Below are 22,736 nucleotides of genomic sequence, written 5' to 3' on the forward strand. Positions count from 1 at the left end.
CTAGTACATTCAGAGACATCTTTGGGTATATTATGGGTGTCCTGGGTGCTCACACTTCTTCTGCCAGTATTTGCTGAGCAACAGCAGGGCTGGGAGGAGTACGGGTGGGTGGGAGATAGTGTTCCTAGTAGAAAGAACAGAGAACCGTGGATATGTTTTTTCTGTCTGCATCTCTTGGTGGGCAGTATGTGGATCAACAGCCAGACAGGTGGGTGGCTTGATGGGCCTTGCCAGTGTGTGTCAGTGTCAGTGAATCCCTACAAGGCTACAGACAAATTTCAAATTGAAAAACATTTTCCATAACTTCATAGTGGGTATGTATTGGCTGCTCCATCTGGAGCTTTGGAAAATACCCCAGGTTGGCTGCCAGGGAGAAAATATTTGAGAGGAGAGAAATGGGCAGCACAAGCTGACTCCCCACCTCTAACCACACACCCAGGGGCAGAGGGCAGCTTGGCTTGCTGCCATGGCTACTTCTTGTGATCAGGAAAAGCTAAGGGATTTAAAACACCACAATTTTCTGGTTTTTCAACCCAGTTTCTGTACTATCCCAGCAGTCTGGGTTCTGGATCTGGAGGCAAACTGTGTCTGATATTCAGTGCGTCACAGGCAAAATCCAGGTGTTGCACTCCAGGACACTGCCCACTAGGTCTTCCCAGACACAAACCCCATCCAAATTCAAGAGAGCAAAATGGAACCCCTATTTCTGGTGTTTATCCCATCAAAGAGATCTTGGACTTAGCCCATCAAAGAAATCTTGGACTTATTCTCAGTGTAGTATCTTTTTTTTTAAGATTTTATTTATTTATTTGACAGAGAGAGAGAGATCACAAGTAGGCAGACAGGCAGGCAGAGGGAGAGGGAGAAGCAGGCTCCCTGCTGAGCAGGGAGCCCGATGAGGACCTCCATCCCAGGACCCTGGGATCATGACCTGAGCCGAAGGCAGACGCTTAACCAACTGAGCCCTCCAGGCACCCCAGTGCAATATCTGTTGACTGAAGGGCTCTTGTTGATCCATTCATTAAAATACTAATAATGGGGGTGCCTGGGGGCCTCAGTCGGTTAAGTGTCTGCCTTCAGCTCAGGTCATGATCCCAGGGTCCTGTAATCAAGCCCTGCATCGGGCTCCCTGCCCCGGCGGGAAGCCTGCTTCTCCCTCTCCCGCTCCCCCTGCTGTGTCCCCCCCCCCGTTAAATAAATAAATAAAATCTTTAAAAAAATAAAATAAAATACTGATAATGTAAGTACAGGGATAATGCAGCGAACCAGACAGACTCATGCTGGAGTCCACATCCCAGTGGTTCAGCTGGTTGCTATGTGCCTTATCTGTCTGGACTGAACGATGCCAGCAGTTGCTGGGAATAAGCTGCACCTGTTCCTGCTGTATCAATCACTGCTAAAACACTATGAACCAGAGGTTTGGTATGGAAGACCGCTCCCTCAGGGAGCCTTCCTTTCTTGTTGAGCTTAGGAACAAATATTGCAGCAATTCCTTCTATTTATCTGGAGTGGGATTTTCTTTCTGCCTTGTTTATGTTTTGTGCTTTTGGTCAGGTGTTTACAACATACACACACTGCAGATTATCCCCCTTCATGCAGGATGAGCTGGCTGATGATGCTTCTCCCCACTTCTCAGACAGGAGGACTGATAACACAAGTGGACAGTGGATATTGTTAGGAATGGATATTAGAGTTGTACTTGCCAATCTTATTTTTCATGTGTACTTTCTGTTATCCCCCAAATAAGCAGCCCTTTCTGCTTTGATCTTTTAATTCAGTTTGAATATGTATCACAACATTTGGTATTTGCCAACTGCATTCCATTGATCCTGAAGTTCTTCAATCAAAATATCTTGTCCTACATCACTGCCAAAAACAGGTATGGACTCTGGACAGGTTTATTTCAAAGGTCTGTTTTGGGATGGGTTGGGAAATATACATCATCTCTGAGCCTTTCAGTTCTCCTTGTGTCCCTAGTCCTTTCTATCTTAGAGCTGTCACTGTTAAATTTAATTTCCTTGAAGTGTTAATTGATGGGGTGTGTGGTTTGGCCTCTTCACAGAGGTATTTGTATTTTAATAGTTTTGAAAACTAAAAAATGTCACAACTCAAATAAATAAAACTGCAACAATGAAATTTTAGCCCTATGGCAGAAGGATCCAGAAGATGTTTTTTTGTGAAACAGCCTTCTTATCTGGCCAGCCCTGATCTTAGTATAAATCATAAGTTGTAACAATTATACTACTTTGTAAACTGTAGTGTTATGTAGAATTTGTAACTCAAGGTAATTAACAGACCCTTATTTAGATCAGTTTGTAATAAAACAAATATATGGTATTTTATTTAATCTCCTCAGTAATGGTAAGAGGCATTACAACAAATTTTATTCTCACTTCACCAATTAGTAAACAAATTCAGGGAGGTTAATTACTTGCTCAACATGCTAGTGAGACGACTTAAGTAAGCAGCAGAGGCAGGATCAAAACGCAGATTGTTTTCTGGTCACAATTACTATGAATACAAATTGCTTTTCACTCCTCCAGCCAACTGGGGACTTGGGAGTTACAGAGTAAATCCTTGTTTTTTAGTTTGCTACTTCCACAAGAACTAGAAGCATGTTAACTAGAGTTTACCAGAGGCAGAGTTCCTAAAGTAGAAGGAGGCTGATCTGATTACTTGGGGTGACTAGAGAAGGCCGGGAGACTGGTGCCTCACCAGTCTTAAACTGCCTAAAAGTTCACCATGGAGAGGCAGCCTACTTATATGTAGTTTAAAATACACAGAGGCACCTGGGTGGCTCAGTCAGTTGAGTGTCCGACTCTTGATTTCAGCTCAGGTCATGAGCTCAGCGTCCTGGGATGGAGCCCTGCATTGGGCTCCTCACTCAGCAGGGAGTCTGCTGGAGATTCTTTCTTTCCCTCTCCCTCCACTTGCTCTCTCTCTCTCAAATAAATTTTTTTAAAGCTTTTATTCATTTATTTGAGAGAGAGAGCACAAGCAGGGGAAGGAGCAGAGGGAGAGGGAGAAGCAGGCTCCCAACTGAGCAAGGAGCCCCATGAGGGGCTTGATCCCAGGACCCTAGGATCATGACCTGAACTGAAGGCAGACGTATAACTGACTGAGCCACCCAGGTGCCCCTAAATAATCTTTAAAAAATAAAATGAAGTGCACATACACACATGGAACTTGAAGTCATGAGACCTGCCATTTGCTAGCTATGTAATCTCAAGTAAGGACTCTCTGGTTTTTTTGAGCCACACTATTTTTATCTTAAAATTAAAATAATACATTTCCTGACTATATCATAGAGCTTTTATATAAGTATCAGTTAAGATAAACATATGAGAGTCCTGTTCCACATTTCCAGTTAGAGATCCACCCCTGGATCAATCAAGTATGGCCGGGGTTCACGAACTAAATACCCAACCTCCACCATGGGCCTGGAAGGGGAGGAGCAAATAATCTGATAGGTGTCCATTAGGTTCTATTTGGAATTGGAAGAATGGTAGTGCCAGACTACATCATTAACTAAGTTTAGCCTGGATAAGATGGTTCTCTTCTGCACCACCTGCAAGCTTTACTGCGGCATAATCCCTGAGAACTTGGAACACCCATAGCCCCTTATTGCACACTTTGCTCATGGCTCTTACAATATAGAGATATTCCAGAAACTTGTAACTTTATTTTTTGCCCCCTTAGGCTAGAATTCAGTTCACAGAGGATGGAACAAATCTATCTTTGATTTTCTGCCCCCATTTCCTGGTTGCCAGCATCTACTTTGCCATGGGGCTTTGTGGGAGGTGGGTAGATAAGTGGATAAGCCAGCCAAGAATGTTTATACTAATGGAGCAGTAAGTACAGAACTGGCAGCCCTGGGAGAATCCAGTAGAGTGAATTAAGATGATGAGCAATGTTATAGGTAGATCCACTGCCCTCTCTTCTCCTACCTTGGTTATCATTGTGGGTTTCTTGGACAAAGGTAAACATTTCTAGGTAAATATATTGTTGCCTTTTGCTTGGATAGAGTTTTGACTTTAGAAATGTAGAGACAGGTCCAAGAAACCCCATACTCCTCTTTATGGCCCTTGCTTTGCCAACATCCTTGATCCAGTTCAGATAGGTTATAAACGTTATAGAATGTCAGAATCAGAAGGAGCATTAGAGATGAGCTAAATTCTGCCTTGTACCAATGAAAAAGAAAAGGAAAGGAAGAACTGTAATTTTGAGTAACTATGTCCCTGTCATAATGCAGTGCCTCATTTCCCCTACCTACTCTTGCCTGCTTCCCTGGGCTCACCACAGAGCCTCCAGCTCCCTTATAGTCCCCCACTGTCAGTTCTGGGGGCAGATGCTGTTACCATTCCTTTTTTTTTTTTTTTTTTATGAGAGAGAGAGAACATGCATGAGTGCAAGCGGGGGCAAGGAGGGGTGGGCAGAGGGAGAGAGAGAGAGAATCTTAAGCAGGTTCCATGCCCACCACAGAGCCCAACATGGGGCTTGATCTCATGACCCTGAAATCATGACCTGAGGCGAGATCGAGTTGGACTGGACGCTTAACTGACAGAGCCACCCAGATGCCCCAATGCTATTACTATTCTTGAGCTACTAGATTGGCCCTGCTGCAGGAAGCTGCCTCCGTCTTAAGCTTCCTTCAAGAATGGCTTCCGTGATCATTTCCCAGAGCTCCTGGCTTTCAGAAACATTTGGTAAAGGACATAGGAATGGTCTGCATTTCATCCTCACGTCCACAGACTGTTACTAAGTGGGTTAAGTTTGGGCAGCATCTCTGGGAACACAGTTCACACGTATACACAAGCATACACTTAAGTACACAAACAGAAGTGCACCTGTGTCCGGACTCTTTACAGAAGAAAGGAGAGAGGTGGCTATACCAGAGGCTCTCTTGCTGCTTTCTTTTGCATCTGCTAGATGGGGGCTGGCCTGAAGGAACTCTGTGGGTTCCTCTCATGAGGAACCATGTGGTGCCATGGTTGCCTGGCACCACAACCCTGTTTCAGCTGAGGTCACTAAGCAATTTGGGAAATAGATGGGGCCTGCTGGAGAGAAATAATTCCTGTCATTCCAGGTACTGCCATTTCCATTTCCCTAAAGCTTGCCCCTTTCTTTGCATTTTGCAGCATCTCGGTCCTGGATTACCCTTGCTGTACCATCCAGGATTTGCCGGAGCTTACTACAGAGAGTCTGGTAAGCAGAGGGGGATTTGGTAGCTTTTGAAATTGCCAGATGGCAGCAGCTGGTATTTGCTCTTCTGTTTCTTCTCCAGCCTTGTAATGCCCTGGTTTGGGAGTCTCAGATCAATAAAGGCATATTGGCAAGAGCACAGAGGCAGTGGGTGTTTAGAGCTGCTGACCCAGTTGAGAAAAATTTGGGAAAACTGAGCATAGCAATTTGCAGAGAAGAGAAAAGGGTCAGTGACAAACACTAAGGAGGAGAGGGAATTTAGAAAGATAATGGGACTGAAATTGAATGTGAACATCTGTGCTAAATGGCAGAAGAAGCTCTACTGGTCTATTCCAAACAACGATCTGTCTCCTTTCTGCTATGCTATAGGGTATTCACTTTTCATTTTCATATAGATTATAAAACCCAGGAGTGTGTACTTCAGAAGATATCTTGCCTAGGTCTCTTTAAGCCAGAAGTTGGTAACAGCCACAGAAGAATGCCCCAGAAATTTCTTCATCCTGGAAACAACTTTAGGCAAATCAGAAAAGTCCCTCAGAATTACTTTGAATTCCATGAAACTAACTGATCAACAGCATACTGAAGATCAACTGTCTGCCTCCTTAGATATATACTCAAGTCCATACCCTCACCCTGTTGCATTGTACTTGGATATCTATCTGTTCCTCCATTTGACTAAAAACTATTTGAAGGAAGAGATGGTATCATCCTCAGTTTTATATCCCCAGAGTCTAGCACTATGTTTGGTACATGAAAGGAGCTCAAATACTAAATGATTGGATGGTAGCACCCATGTGTCCCACAGCCCTTTGCCCCCCAACTTTAATACCTGTGAAATGTTGCATCAGGAAAGTGTATTAGGCACAAATAGAATGATACCTTCTGTGGTACAGGTTTTATAGAACCATGGGATTCTTGGCTGGAGGGGTCCTGAGAGCCATTTAGCTCAATCCCCTATTTCAAAGATGAGAAACCAGAAGGCCCAATGGATGAAGTGACTTGTCATGGTCCACTCCTCATAAATGATAGATCCTGAATTAGAAAAAGACCCATGTTCTAAGATATTAAGTCTAGCACCCTTTTTAGCATCAGGGCAGAGATTTCCTGTCTCACTTAGATGTAGTGGCCAAGGAAGCTGGGAACTTCTTATCCCTGCAGAGAGAAGTAATAAGTTGTCTAATAACCCTGTTTATGCACATGATGTTATTCAATCTTTAAAATAACTGTATAAGCTTGATATTACTGTTTTATAGATGGAGAGTTAACTGCCAAAACCTTACAGTTGAAAGTAGCAGAGCCAGGGTGGAGACTTACATCCCTGCCATTCAGAGTTAGAATGAAGAATGCACTTTCTCACAGAAAACAGTGGTGAACAGCATTAAAATGCTCCTATTAGTTGGGTATTTCAAAACATAAAGTTAGCTTTTATGGTTGAAATCTATTTCTTGATACAGTACGTTCTCTTTTCTCAATCCCATATGTAGGAAATTGATGGGAACTATACCTTCAAATCTCTTCTGATTTACCTTTGGGGATATGAATATAACATTATTGAAATAATTGTTATGCCTCTGAGAAGATTTTATTGTTATCCTTGAGCAGGTGAAAGCACTAATCTATGCTAAATAAGAAACCAATTGGTGTTAGGTGTTCTTCTCCTTTCTGCAAAGCAACAGTGGCACCTGGTGGTTTCATTTGGTAACTACAGATTTTTTGTTGGCTTAAATTTATGGTGTAAGTACTTCCCCAGAGCCTAATCACGGGCTTAAGTAACTAGCAAGTTTACTCCACATAGGTCCTCAATATAATGGTTTGTTTATCTAAACTGATGGCTTCTGTACTCAGAGAAGACTAATGTTTATATGAGTAAAATGCGTCTCTTTTCCAGGCTCAGTAAATTAATTGTAAACAGAAAATATACTGGCTTTTATAAATGTGGAGGATTTTCTTTAAATAATATTTCAAGTTTTTTTTTCCTGGTTATAAAATCACTATATACTATTGCAGAAAATTGGATAAATACAGGAAAATATGGGGAAGAAAACAAAAATACCTTAATTATACTACCTACATGTAACGACATGTTAATATTTTCCTATAATCACCATATATATGTACATATTAATTCATATATGTACACACATACATTATTTAAGAAAATAAGGACTTTGTATGTTTCAATTCACATAATAAAATTTAAATGTTCACAATGTGACTTTGAACATATTTGAAAACTTGATTTTTAATAGCTACACATAATATTCTCCTTAATTTTTAAAAATGATTGCTCTCTACTAATGTTGGGCATTTATTTCAATATTCTCTGTGTAACTCCAAATTCTAAAGTCTTCCCATTTTGTCAAAATACTTAGCTCTACAATAGGCCATCCTTACCCATGTACTGAGAAGTTTCCCTAGTATAGGAAGGCTTACAATTTCTGTATCTCCAAATGTCTGTATTCAAATTCAATCCACTAAAGTAGGAAAACATTAAATTCCAAATATGAGGGAAGGATAGTGAATGTATGGTTGTGTGGAAGATGGATAGGGTCTTTGGAAGGAGGTTGCTAGAAAAGGCAGTGGATATGGTTTCAACAAATATTGTAGAATGCTCAGTATTTTGATGGTTTTTTAGGGCAGTGGTATAAAAAGTAGGGTGTGCAAGATAATGCTTTGGGGGATGGAATATTTTGATCTTTTGTATGTATCAATATCCTTTTTACTTTCTATATTTATGTGTATATTAGAACATACGTAATGTCATTACAATAATGCATTTCTAACTTAGAAGTAAATGTGTATATTTAGGCGTACAATAAAAATTATTTACTGAGAGATATGTGCAATAAAAAAAATTTTTTAGAAACCACTACTTTAGAGTATGTTGAAATGAGGGTAAGGTTGTAGGTCTGCTTGCTTTGTGGGCTTATTGGTCCTAAAGAGAAATCATACAGATTACACTCCATCCTCCTTTCCTCTCCTATCTTACAGAGATTCGGGCCAAAAAAAATGTGGAAAATTCTGTGTAAATCTATTGTCACTGCTGCAAAGCCAACCCAGAGTTCAAAATGCTTGTTTTTTACTACAGAATGTGATTTAGCAACAGTAGCTTCACATACAAAGAAGGGCATATTTTGAACAATGTAGATGCTCAAGTAGGCCTATAAATTAAGAATGGAGGAATGAGAAAAAGTAGTATTTATGGAATCACTGAGCATCAGAGCTAGAAGATTCTTAGTATCTTGCCAAATCCCATCCTTTACTGATGAGGAAATGGGTAGAGTGCTGAAGTGTTGTCCAAGGCCTTAATAGCTAGGTAGAGCGAAAACAATGAGTCAGAATTTGCATGACCTAGCCATTTGCAAAGAAACATTTGGCATTTCCTTTTAGATATATGCAAGTGAAATTATTAAGTTAATTTTTAAAAGGCAGTTCATTGCAAAATTCCTCAAATTTGGGTTTGATTTATATTCAGAAAGACTTATAAAAACACATATCGCTTAAATTTATGTACCTGATCCTTTCATCTCTCCTTATTAAATTTTGTTTTTATAACTTCCTAATCCAGATATTTTTGGATATCCCAGAAAACTTTTGTCATTCTTGTTTTGGTTTTTGTTTTCTTATTGGAATATAATCATGTTCAAGTATTAAGGTCTCTAGCATTCATTTCAGGCATTATTTAACCAATGATTTTATGACCTTATTAAATAAAGTCTTCTGACATTCACCATCACTATTTAAAACCAATATTGCCTTTAGCATTATTGTTTCTCTGTTCTAGATATAATGTGAACACATAAGGTATTTATCCATGTTCTATGACATGTCTATATAGAGGAAGGACCATGGATAAATGTTTTTTAACATTTTATCAGTTTTCCTGTTAAGTCACCATTTCTGTAATGGTTGTACTAGAGGAGATGAGAATCTCTGGAATTCTTTTCTTTTTTTTTTTTTTAAGATTTATTTATTTGAGAGAGAGAGCGCATGTGCACACGCTGGCACATGCAAGTAAAAAGAAGAGCAGAGAGGGACGGAGAGAATCTCAAGCAGTCTCCATGCTGCACAGAGCCTGATGCGGGGCTCTATCTCACAAGACTGAGATCACTACCTGAACCGAAACGAAGAGTTGGAGCCACTCAACCGACTGCCCCACCCAGTCGCCCCTCTGGAATGATTTTTCAAACTCACATGCCCAGATCCCTCTCCAGGGCACAAATAGTTTGTCAAAACTCCCCAAATGATTTTGAGATTTTCTCTTCTCTTTCCTTCTTTTTTACTCACACCACTTAAGAATTATAGCTCTCTTTTATGATATCTGGGTCCTTAATCTAGCAGTAACTTAATTGTCAGAAATCCATATGATAAGGGAATTATTCTATAATGATTTGGGAAAAGAAAGTTTAAGCTAAAAATATGAATTAATTTTCAGTTGTGTCAACCATAATAATGGAATGAATCAAAAGAATCATTTACCAAGAAGTGGTTATTATTGTGAGTTTTCAATCAGTAAGTGTTAAAACCTAGCAAATATTTTTTCAAATAGGTTCAAATAAATGCAGGGCTGACATGGCATGAAAATCTGAAGCCTAAAGCAAAGAAATAGACTAGTTTGTAAGTATAGAAAAAGCAGGGGCGCCTGGGTGGCTCAGTCATTAAGCATCTGCCTTCGGCTCAGGTCATGGTCCTAGGGTCCTGGGATCGAGCCCCGCATCAGGCTCCCTGCTCGGTGGGAAGCCTGCTTCTCCCTCTCCCGCTCCCCCTGCTTGTGTTCCTGCTCTCGCTATCTCTCTCTCTCTGTCAAATAAATAAATAAAATCTTAAAAAAAAAAAAAGTATAGGAAAAGCAGACAGAACTACAGCTCTAAGTTATCTTGAGCAAGTTTCCTGTAGGCTATAGGAGTTCCACATATAAAAGGAAGAGGTTGGGCCATCAGATGAGCATAAACTTTTCCAAAACTCCCATGGATTCATTATATAACAACCAAGCTAATATTAGTAATTCTGATTTTCAGTGAAGAGCTGGTTTTCAATCTGAAAATAATAATCATCACTAGGAACTTTAATAAGCCAAGAAGGTTTGAGTTGTATTAGACTTAACACTTAGCAGCACTTCTTTATTTTTTTTAAGTTTTTATTTATTTAAATAATCTCTACCCCCAGCGTGGGGCTGGAATCAGGACCCTGAGATCAAGAATCGCATGCTTTTCCAACTGAGTCAGCCAGGCACCCCTAGAAGCACTTCTTTAAAAGCTCAGTCTGATCATGGGCTGACCAAACTCAGTCAGATGCTCCCCTTTAATACAGGAACCCTCACTATTTTTGTTGTTGTTTCTGGAAACTGTTATCTTCTGCTTGTTTGAAATAACAATTGTAATAGGACATATAAGAAAGAGCTTCTTTACCATTAGGTCTTGAAGAAGCTGAGAAAGCGGGGGATCAAACCGAATTTTCTCTCAGAATCATCTTCTGTGTTAGGATTCCAAGAGTGCAATAGAAGATGAACAGTAAATAAAGACAGAGTATTATAAATCAGTGAATTACTGGAGATAGAGGTTCAGGCCCTGGTTGGGGCACTTATGTGACCTGAAGCAAGCCCTTCCTTTCCCTGAGCCTCAGGTTTTGCTTCTGTGGATGACAGAATTGGACTAGACTTAGCCAAGTCTAAAAGCTAAGGCTCTTCTAGTGCTCAGATTCTAACCAATCTGATTTCCTCTGTACAAAAGGAAGAAACACTCTGTTCTTCCAGCAGTCATTTGAGTTATTATCCACATAACTGGCATAAGCCTCCGTTTTTATTTGGCTTGGCTCACTCAGCTGGGCTAAGATGGATCTTGAGAACAGAACCCTCGTGGTGCCTTAGAGATGCTATAAACGGGTAGGATGTGATCCCTGAACTGAATATTTAAACACAAGGTGTATGTAAAGAATTTTTTTAAGTTTTTAATTTTAATTCCAGTATAGTTAACATGCCGTGTTATATTCATTTCAGGTATACAATATACTGATTCAGCAATTCTATACATTACTCAGTGCTAATCAGAAGTGTACTTTTTTTTTTAAAGATTTTATTTATTTGAGAGAGAAAGAATGAGAGAGAGTGTGCACATGAGAGGAGGCAGGGTCAGAGGGAGAAGCAGACTCCCTGCTGAGCAGAGAGCCCGATGTGGGACTCAATCCTGGGACTCCAGGATCATGACCTGAGCTGAAGGCAGTCGCTTAAGCAACTGAGCCACCCAGGCACCCATAAGTGTACTCTTTAATCCCCATCGTCTATTTCCCCATCCACTGCCCCTCTGGTAACCATCAGTTTGTTCTCTGTAGTTAAGAGTCTGTTTCTTGGTTTGTCTTTTCTTTTCTTTGTTCATTTGTTTTGTTTCTTAAATTCCACATGAGTGAAATCATATGGTATTTCTCTTTCTCTGACTGACTTATTTCACTTAGCATTATACTCTCTAACTCCATCCATGTTGTTGCAAAAGGCAAGATTTTATTCTTTATCATGACTGAAAAATACTCCGTTGTATCTATATACCACATCTTCTTTATCCATTCATCTATCAGTGCACACTTGGGCAGCTTCCATAGCTTGGCTATTGTAAATAATGCTGCAATGAACATAGGGGTGCATGTATTCCTTTGAATTAGGGTTTTTGTATTTCTGGGAGGTAAATGCCAAGTAGTGCAATTACTGGATCATAGGGTAGTTCTATTTTTAACTTTTTGAAGAACCAGTTTGCATTCCCACCAACAGTGCAAGAGAGTTCCTTTTTTTCCAAGCACTCACCAATCTTTGTCATTTCCTGTGTTTTTTATTTTAGCCATTCTGACTTGTGTGAGGTAATATCTCATTGTAGTTTTGATTTGCATTTCCCTGGTGATTAGTGACATCGAACATCTTTTCATGTGTCTGTTGGTCATCTGCATATCTTCTTTGGAGAAATGTCTGTTCATGTCTTCTGCCCATTTTTTAATTGGATTATTTGTTTTTTGGGTGTTGTATCAGTTCTTTATATATTTTAGATACTAACCCTTTGTGGGATATGTCATTTGCAAATATCTTCCCCATTCCTAGGTTGCCTTTTAGTTTTGATTGTTTCCTTTGTTGTGCAGATTTTATTTTGATGTAGTCCCAATAATTTATTTTTACTTTTATTTCCCTTGCCTCAGGAGACATATCTAGAAAGAAGTTGCTATGGCCCGATGTCAGAGAAATTACTGCCTGTGCTCTCTTCTAGGATTTTTATGGTTTCAGGTCTCACATGTAGGTGTTTTATCCATTTTGAGTTTATTTTTGTGTATGGTGAAAGAAGGTGGTCCAGTTTCATTCTTTTGCATGTAGCTGTCCAGTTTTCCCAACACCATTTGTTGAGGAGACGGTCTTTTTCCCAATGTATATTCTTTCCTCCTTTGTCAAAGATTAATTGACCATATAATTGTGGATTTATTTCTGGGTTTTCTCTTCTGTTCTATTGATCTATATGTCTGTTTTGTGCCAGAACCATATTGTTTTGCTTACTACAGTTTTGTAATAGAACTTGAAGTCTGGAATTGTTATACCCCCAGTTTCGTCTTTCTTTTTCAAAATGTCTTTACTATTCAGTGTCTTTTGTGGTTTCATGTAAATTTTAATATTGTTTGCTCTAGTTCTGTGAAAAATGCTGTTGGTTTTTTGATACAGATTGCATTAAATTTGTAGACTGCTTTGGGTAATATAGACATTTTAATAATATTCTTTCAATCCATGAGCGTGGAATGCCTTTCCCTTTCTTTGTGTCCTCTTTAATTCTTTCATCATTGTTTTATAGTTTTCAGAGTACAGTTTTCATCCCTTTGGTTAAGTTTATTCATAGGTATTTTATTATTTTTGGTGTAGTTGTAAATGGGATTGTTTTTGTAAACAGATGTTTATGTATGCAAGTGGAACATAGGCAAATGTTTTCTTCTTTCAACTTGCACTGGTAGAAAGTGAGTAAAGGTCTTGCTTTGGATAGTGTAAAGTATCAGACACAAGAGAATATGGCCAAATGCTGCTGTTCACAAGATATATCCCCCCACAGAAGTTTACATTTTACTCAATATGCTGAGTCCTGCCCTCCCAAAAAAAGAGAAAGCAGGCAATTTGCCTTAAATGAACATAAACGAATAAACAAAAAACCCCTCAAATCTGGCAAATCTGAAAAGGCACCCCATGGAGATAAAGGTCTGCTGGAAAATGATTATGTGTTGGGTTGGAAGAAGGCAGAAGGCTTGAGCAGGGCTCCATGTAGAGCATGTTGCTGCAAACTGACAACAAGCCTGGGATCCGCTATCCTGAGACAGCCATGGACAAGCATGTGTTCTATCAGTGCCCACTTCAGGCAACATCTGGTGATGTGGGAAGTGGGGCTAGTTTTAGTTGGTGGGGAAACATTATCAGAAAAAAAAAAGAGAGCAAGGCCCTGGGCACATGAGACTATCTTCAGGAGGGAACTAGGGTGTCTTTCCTAGGACTCCTGAGACTGAGCTTTGAGGAAAAAGCCGCCACGATCAGCTAACATTCACTTAAAACTTCACTTTTGAATCAACTGGAGAAAGTTGAGATAAATCACAGTACTATTAAATGATCAGAGGTGAAAGGATCTTAAAGATGATCTAATTCAACCCCTTACAAGAAACAGGGAAATGACTTATCTACCATCATACAACCAGGGTCAAAGCCATAATCCAGGTTTCCTAGTGTCTACTCCAGTGCTGCTTCTACAAGCCACACCCCTACTCCCATTTTTTTGTGTTTTTTTTTGTTTTTTGTTTTGTTTTGTTTTGTTTTGTTTTAAGGTGAGCTCTACACCCAACATGCGGCTTGAACTCAGACCCTGAGATCAAGAGTCGCATGCTCTACTGACTGAGCTAGCTGACACCCCTCCCATGTTATTTTTTGAGGTGCTAAGGAATGCAAGGCTCTCTCTGCTGTTATTATATTAAAAATCAGGGTAAAGGAAGCTCACAGTGGAGATATACATAGCCTCCCCCATATGTTCTCTGTTTCCCCTGCTTCTTTAAAAAAAAAATAAACATTTAAAAGTCCATTCTTCTGTTAGCCACACAAGATGGAACATCTGTAGAACCTATCTGTAGAACCTATCTCTTTTGGGCAAGCCGACTGGCTGATGCACTAGAGTGGAAACTCTCATGAAAATTTCTCTTAGAAGGAAACAGATGGTTCTCCGGGGACTAGTTCTAAACACAATATTGAACATTTACTATAGAAAGGAGAACATTTTTTTCTAATAATATTTCTAAAAAGTTTCCCTGAAACCTTTTGACCTTTAGTCTTATTTATTTCTTAGTAGAGCCTAATACTCTCAAAAATCCTGGATGTTCATTCCACATTAGATGTATGTCTGTCTTGCTTGCTTTGGATTAATTTGATTTGGGAAAGGAAGGGGTAATTTTCCATTCTTCAGACAACAGCTCACTTCTACACATTGTCTCCTACTCTTACATCCTCCTATCAAATTGTAGGCATGAGGAATTTCCAAGATGTTAATTTGGCCACCATGCATGCTCATTGATTTATATAGCTTCTGACTTCAGTATATTTACAGGCCCCCAAATCCAGAAGGGCTCTTATTTTTGTCCCTGAAAGATGTTTCTGTGAGTAGATACCTGTTTCTAAACTGACATCCATCTGTTATCTCTGGTTGGGTGCTCACAAGCTATCAATAAACATACAAGAAAAACACCTGGTTAGAATTTACCATCTGCCATTTTTGCTTCCACGCTGGAGAATTAGGCAATTTACTGCAATCGGGTTTGATAAAGGAGGGTGGAGGATGATTAAAAAATTCAATCATAATGAATATCAGATCCATCCAACATAGTTTGAAATCTACCCGAACAGGGGCATCTGGCTGGCTCAATCAGCAAAGCATGTGACTGGATCTCAGGGTTGTGAGTTCAAGCCCCACGTTGGGTGTAGAGCCTACTTAAGAAAGGAAGGAAGGAAAGGGAAGGGAAGTGAAGGGAAGGGAAAGGATCTACCAGAATAACTCCTAGCAGTTACAAACACAGCTTATATAAGTATAAGCTATATGGGGGTAAAATTCTATCACCTCTTTTCTGATTCTAAAGCAGGAACTTACACAAGAAGGCTTGCTTGAGTGAAGTTCCTATGTTCATGTATCCTCTTTCTAATCAGTACTTGCTCTAGGTGCAGCCATCCAGGATTGACAGCTGTGTGTTTTCATATGAAGAATATTGCATGTTTTGAGACCTTAGTGTGTGAAGAGCAGAATGGTGAGGAGGTAGCATTTCATAAGGAAGGCCTCACCTAAACTGACCAGTGGTGACTTGCAGGCTTCTGTGGGAATGAAAGTCTTATAGGTGTGGTAATGGTGGGCCTGCCTTATTACAGGAAGCTGGAGACAACAACCAGTTCTGTTGGAGGAACCTCTTTTCCTGCATTAACCTTCTGAGGCTGCTCAATAAACTGACCAAATGGAAGCATTCCAGAACCATGGTGAGTGGGGCTTCAGATCATAGAGGTGTCCATCTGACTGACTTTTTTAAATCTTAAATATTTATGGACTTCCTGCTTTGTGAGCTCTATAGATAGACAATGAATGCTACATAAGGTGAACACCTAATTCTGGGTACTTAATCTATATGAGATAATTATTCACCAGTCCATTTCTTTACAAGGAGCTAAATATGGACCCTCCCCCAGGGCCGCTCTGGTTGGAAAGTTAGCATTGTTGTTTGGATTACAAGCACACATCCCAAATGATGCAAGTCTAAGATTATTCATTGCAGCATAAATCATGAACGATTGGAAACAATCTAAAGCCTATTAATACAGGACCAACTGGTTAAATAATTTTGGTACATCCTTATAATAGAATATTATACAACCATTAAAAAGAATGAGGCTGGAAAAAAAAGAATGAGGCAGTTCTATATTGATACGGAATAATTTTTAAAGATATATTGTTATATAAAAAGCAAGGTATGGAACAATGTGACAGGATATGTAGTTGGCTGTGGTTTTTGTTAATAAAAATATGTGAATATAGAATTATGTATCCAGAAGATACATAAGAAACTGATAACAGTAGAAATGGGATGTGTGTCTGACAAAATTATTTTTCTCTTTATATCACATACTTTGAATATTAGAAACTTTGAATTGTGACATATAATTGTGACATCTAAATATAAATAGAACCTGAACCATAGATTCCCAGGGTATTGAGACCAGTCAGGTTTGGCTTAATTTGTTTGTGAGTTGGAAGTTCCAAGAAACGTTAGATCCTTATCTGCCTTTCTTCACTCTCACCCCTCTTTAAATGGGTAGATGCTGGTGGTATTCAAATCAGCTCCAATCTTAAAGCGAGCCCTCAAGGTCAAACAGGCCATGCTGCAACTTTATGTTCTGAAGCTGCTAAAAATACAGACCAAGTACCTGGGGCGCCAGTGGAGGAAAAGTAACATGAAAACCATGTCAGCCATCTATCAGAAAGTACGCCACCGCATGAATGATGACTGGGCTTATGGGAATGGTGAGTATTTTCAGAGCTCTTGACCTCCAGGAGTTGCCCAGGGTTTAAACAAAACTAAATAAGAGGCACCTGGGTGGCTGCCTTCAGCTCAGGTCCTGATCTCAGGGCCCTGGGATCAAGCCCCTCCCACCCCTCTGTTGGGTTCCATGGTCAGTGGGGAGTCTGCTTCTCCCTCTCCCTTTGCCCCTCCCTCCCCACCTCTTGTGCTTTCTCTCACATGCTCTCTCTCAAATAAATAAAATCTTTAAAAAAATAAAACTAAATAAACATTTATCTTTACTCTTTTGGTATAAATGGTTACACAGTTTAGATGAGAAAATATGTATGTAATTATAGTCAGGTGCTGATATAACAAACTTTAGGGTTACTGCCCCAAATTCTAGCATGTGCCCTGGTCCTATATTAACTATAAAAATCCATTTTAGGGTGGCTCAGTTGGTTTAGCGTCCAACTCTTGGTTTTGGCTCAGGTCATGATCTAATGGCCATGGGATCAAGCCCCATGTGGGACTCCACTCTCAGCAGAGAATCTACTTGAGATTCTCTTCCTCTGCCCCTCCCCCCACTTGCACATGCATGTGTAGGCTCTCTTTAAAATAAATAAATAAATCTTTTTTAAGAATCCATTTTATAGGGGCGCCTGGCCGTCTGGCTCACTCAGTAAAACATGCAACTAGTGATCTCAGGGTTGTGAGTTCGAGCCCCACATTGGGGGTAGAATTTGCTTAAAAAGATTTACATTTTATAAAACAGGTAAATTAAGAGATAATTACCTCCTTTTGAAAACATTCCTTTAAATGACAGGTTTCTCCAAGAGATTTCTAAAATTAAAATAACCTTTTATTATTAAAAAGCAGTTAGAAAAAGAAAAATAAAAAACAGCTTTCCCTGCTGGCTCAGTCGGAAGAGCACATGACTCTTGATCTCAGGGTTGTGAGTTCGAGCCCCAAGTTGAATGTAGAGATTACTTAAATAAATAAACTTAAAAAAAAAAGGCAATTAGAAAATACAAGTCAGAAAACTTTTTACTATATCACCATATTTATGCCTTATTTGTACCACCTGAAGATTGCCACTGTTAACATCTTATTGTATATTTTTCCAGACCTTTTTCTTTGCATATATACACATTTTACTTAAATGATAGCAAATTATACATACTATTTCATCATCTTTTTTCAGTTAACATTGTCTACATCTTTCTATATCAGTATGTTTTCATTTTATCTAGTAAGTCCATATTCAGAATTCCCCAGTTGTCCCAAAATGTTCTCTTTTTGTAAGTTTTATTTATTTAAGTAATCTCTACACCCAATGTGGGGTTCAGTCTCATGACCCCATGACCAAGAGTCACACTCTTCTGACTGAGCCAGCCAGGCACCCCCCAAAATGTTCTTTAAAGCTATTTTTTTCAAGTCATAATCCAACCCAGGGCCACAAATTTCATCTAGTTGTTCTATCCTTTAATTTGTAAAACCTAGCAGTGTTTTGTTTTCACTTTTTTTCCATAATGCTGACTAATTGAAAAACTAGGCCAGTTGTCCTGCTGAATATCCACTTTCTGGATTTAGAAATGGCATCATTTGCCTTATCTCTCTATCTCTAGTGTTACTAGTAAACTGAAAGTTAGATCCAGAGGTTCGATGGATTCAGTTTAAACATTTTCAGCTATAGTACGTTTGAGGTACCATTGGGAATTGCATATTGTCTCACATTAGGAGACATTATAATATCTGGTTGACTACCAAGATATGATAGATTAACCAAGTTTGGAAGAATTTATTTTGGAGAACTTTTTCATTGTACTGACATTTGCTGTAGTGGGATTTGACCATTATTTGCATAACTGTATTTAAGAGTTTTTGGTAAAGATAACTAAAGACTTGTTTTTGCTGAGGTTTGTAACCTGCCTAAATTTTAGAGAATGCTGAAGTAAAAAAACCACAAAAGTAAAGGAAATATATGATTGGCAGGTAGCAAGCCAGGATGCAACTTCTATGAGACATAAAGCCAATTAACTATTTAAATTCTTATAGATTTTTAAAACATATAAATGTTTTATCCTGCAAATGGCGTAACTATTGTCGCTGCCATCATGAAGACAAACCCAATCTACACTTCCTTAAGATAAACCATTAAGGGGCATCTGGCTGGCTCAGTCAGTAGAGCATGTGACCCTTGATCCTGGGGTCATGAATTCAAGCCCCATATTGGATGTAGAGATTACTTAAAAAAATAAAATCTTTATTTTTTTAAAGATTTTTTTATTTGACAGAGAGAGCTCACAAGCAGGGGGAGCAGCAGGCAGAGGGAGAGGGAGAAGCAGGCTCCCCACTGAGCAGGGAATCCAATCCCAGGGCCTGAGTTGAAGACAGATGCTTAGCCAACTGAGCCACTCAGGCACCCCCAAAATAAAATCGTTAAAAAAAAAAAAAAAGATAAACCATTGAGTGTGGGACATAAGAAATCTGGGAAAGCTGTATCTCTAGCCCTGAAATAAGTGTCTGAGTAGGATAAATAGAAGAAAGCAGATTATCTGTTTTCTGTTTTTACCTTCATGGAAGCTTTCACCTCATAATTTTAACATACGCTGACACATACATTTATCATATGCTGGGAGAGGTCACAGGGAATCAGTAAAGTCTTCAGTAATTGGTCCATTCTGATTCTCCTTGTTGGACCTCTTCTTGCCTCTTTCCATTCCTTGAGAGCTCGTGATTCCATTCAAATGGGTAACTCCCATACCCTAGGAAAGCTCAGTAAAAGGAATTGAGTTGCCATTTTGAAAAATATAATACATATAACTAGTAAGAAAGTGAAATAATGAAAAGGAAGTACAGTAAAAAAAAAAAAGTCCACCTCCCTCAGGGGCCTTATTTCCTTCTCAGTGGTAATCACTGTTAGCAGTTTCTAGACTACCTTTCCAAAGATAGTCTCTGCATATACAAGTGTATTTTTTAAACTGAAGTGACAGCATATTATACACTTACTTTGTACATTGCCCTCCACAAAAAGGAAATTCTGAGCAGTTTCACTGTTCTTATCCCATAGACCATACTCTGTGGTAAGAGGAGCAGAGTCCTGAGTTGTATACATGTTCTTCTTCCTCTCTTCCCCACACAGACATCGATGCCAGGCCATGGGACTTCCAAGCAGAAGAATGCACCTTGAGGACCAACATTGAGGCTTTTAACAGCCGCCGGTATGACAAACCCCAGGACTCTGAATTTTCACCTGTAGATAACTGCTTGCAGAGTGTGCTAGGGCAGAGGTTGGATCTGCCTGAGGATTTCCACTATTCATATGAGCTCTGGCTGGAGAGAGAGGTGTTTTCACAGCCCATCTGTTGGGAGGAGCTGCTCCAGAATCACTGACTGAGCTCTTAACAACAAAACATCTGATAGATGGGCTTAGGCTCCAATAAATGGGGCTCTGCCTACCCTGCCCATTCAGCCTTTGTTTCCAGGTCTGGAAGTGCTGGTCCAGGGGAAAGCTGGGCTAGTCCAAGGACATCCAGTGTATTGCAGGGCCATTCTGGAGGCTTTGGGCCTGGTGATAGTGCAAGGCTAGGATCCTGAGTCACAACAAATTGGTCAACTTGCACTGGGGTCAGTTGGGTGCCCAGTTGGCCTTGAAAATCTACTGGATCAGTCCTGGACAGGCTCTTTAGTGGGACTGCTCCCTGCTTTAGTCTTGTCCAGAACCAGGCTAGCCTTTGCTGACCCCAAGAGTGAGAATAAGTTTATAATGGCATTTGACCCATGACATTCATCATAGGTAATGGGAGAGACAAGTCATAAAATAGGGAGAACATTTCCTTCTTGCTTACCCTGGATTCCTAGGACTTAAAAGAGGTTTGGCAAAGCCATCTTTGAAATTAAGTCTGTATTTTAAATTAAAAATTTTGACACCTCTTTCTAAAATTATTAGCTCAAAGATGATTTTAGAGCACCTGCACCTTCTTTGTAAAAGATAATGATTTACTATTACCTAAATACTGCATGTTATAGTAAGGTATATTGTGTAAAGTTTTTTTCTCTACTCCTAAAGAGATCTATGTTCAATCTGAAAATTATTTCTCTGTGTATTGTGTATAGGGCATGCAGTGCTCTGCCACAGCCAGTCTGAAATAGGCCTCCTCTAAGGATGTTTCATGCTTTTCTGAAACTACTTCAGTCTTCAAATGACTGAGTACACTGTAAAAAATTATCCTTTTCATCCAATTCATTTTTTAAATGACAAGTAACTACAGGAGGTTTTATTTATTGAGATGGCTATGTCCATTTGTGCTCATGATCGATTTATTTTTTAATTGAATAGCAACAGCATCACAGCTTACCATTTTTCTATGTTGATCAATGATTTTTTTTTTTCCCTTTTTACTGCGAGTACTTTCAAAGTGTCGTATGGAGATTTAGCAATATACTGTTCCTACCTAAAAGTATTGCACACTTCTTTGAAAATACAGGGGTTGATAATATCAACCTCTTTAAACTTCTTTTACAGCAGAATCACATATTTGTCAGGGCGCCTGGATGGCTCAGTCAGTTAAGTGTCTGACTCTTGATTTTGACTTGGGTCATGATCTCAGGGTCATGAGCTGGATCTGCATCCCCACATCCTGCTGGGCTCCGCACTCACTGGGGAGTCTGCTTGAGATTCTCTCTCTCTCTTCCTCTGTCCCTCCCCCTACTCCATACATACTCTGTCTCTCTCTAATAAATACATAAATCTTTAAAAAAAATCACATACTTCTCAACAGAAACAAGGTTTTTAGAAAAGCTTCTGATTCGATCAGGATCATTTTATTTCTCTTCTGTCACCACAATTATGTCATCTATATTTTCAAGCTTTTTTATTTTAAGTGCCCTCCCCCCTGATACAGACACTACTGAATCTTTTTTATGATAGCACCAGGCCACTTTAATTGTGCCAGAAGGTCTAGTAAAAAATGGCTTACTCTGTCAACCACAGTCTCATTTGGAAGTCATGGTACAGTTATTAACGATATCTAAAGGAACTAGACCAGAACTCTAACTAAAGCTTGGATTTTACCTTTTTGAGCTTTAAGATAGCAGGACTTCTGTTTTTATGGAAAGGTAATGAAGAATGTAAGTATGTAATGGATGACACTTCTTAAAATAATTTGTAAATTTTACCTGAGTAGGACAGCTGTCCTCGCTGCAATCAAAGTAATTCACTGAGCCTATCATCTATGAACCCTATTAATCTATTTTAATGTGGTTTAACTGAAAAGACAATTTTCAAGGAAAGAGCAGTCATCAATCTATTTCTCTTAAAGCCATATAGTATTTAGTTTGTGTCAAGAACAAATAAGTTGCCCTTTTAAAAATATGCACATGAATGCTTTCTGAGGCATAGAAGTATGCTAAGCTTTAACATTTCATACTTTTTTACAAGTCTTCTCTTAAGGGAAGATTAATTCTCAGTGCAGATGGAGAAACTGAGATACCAAGAAAAGTGATTAGTTTCAAATCACAACCTTTTTTTGCTGACTTGCTGGGATAGCATTCAGGTATTGACAGCCAGCCCCATATGTTAAAGTAACTGATTTGAATCTTCCAATTTGAGAACCCATGTGTGTGGTTAGGAATAAATTCAGATTAACCAACCTCCAATGGTGATTACTGTTACTACTTAGAAGGACATTATTTGAGTGATTTATAGAGGATTTTTATTTGTGAATACTTCAGTAAAGTTTGTGTTGTTGATAACACTGTTTATCTACTGAAAGCACTTTAATAAAAAGAAATTGAACTGGAGTTAGAAATTTGGTCTTTAATTCAACATAAAAGAGTCTTAAAGACAGATATAGAAAGGAATAATATATAAAGAAGATGAATATATAAAATCTTGTGTAGTATTCCCTGGGGGTAGACTAATATAAACACAACCACAAAATCTCAATGGCTTATAACAAACCTTTATTTCTTCTTTCTGGGTCTGGGGATCAGCTGCAGCTCTGCTCCAC

The 22,736-nt window shown here is 39.2% G+C and overlaps 1 protein-coding gene across 8 annotated transcripts in view; it reads left to right on the top strand.

The window, feature by feature from the left end:
* Positions 1-22,527, top strand: part of STRIP2 (striatin interacting protein 2) — a 47,828-nt gene extending 25,301 nt beyond the window's left edge. For all 8 annotated transcript variants that reach the window (XM_027573686.2, XM_027573688.2, XM_027573689.2 and 5 more), the window contains 5 exons: positions 1,779-1,879; positions 5,139-5,205; positions 15,602-15,706; positions 16,541-16,745; positions 19,868-22,527. In XM_027573686.2, the coding sequence (XP_027429487.1) occupies positions 1,779-1,879; positions 5,139-5,205; positions 15,602-15,706; positions 16,541-16,745; positions 19,868-20,118 (729 nt within the window). In that variant the 3' untranslated portion in view covers positions 20,119-22,527. The remainder of the gene's footprint in view (positions 1-1,778; positions 1,880-5,138; positions 5,206-15,601; positions 15,707-16,540; positions 16,746-19,867) is intronic.
* Positions 22,528-22,736: the final 209 nt, after the last annotated feature.

The sequence above is a fragment of the Zalophus californianus genome, chromosome 12 (genome assembly GCF_009762305.2).
Source record: "Zalophus californianus isolate mZalCal1 chromosome 12, mZalCal1.pri.v2, whole genome shotgun sequence".
Lineage (NCBI taxonomy): Eukaryota > Metazoa > Chordata > Mammalia > Carnivora > Otariidae > Zalophus > Zalophus californianus.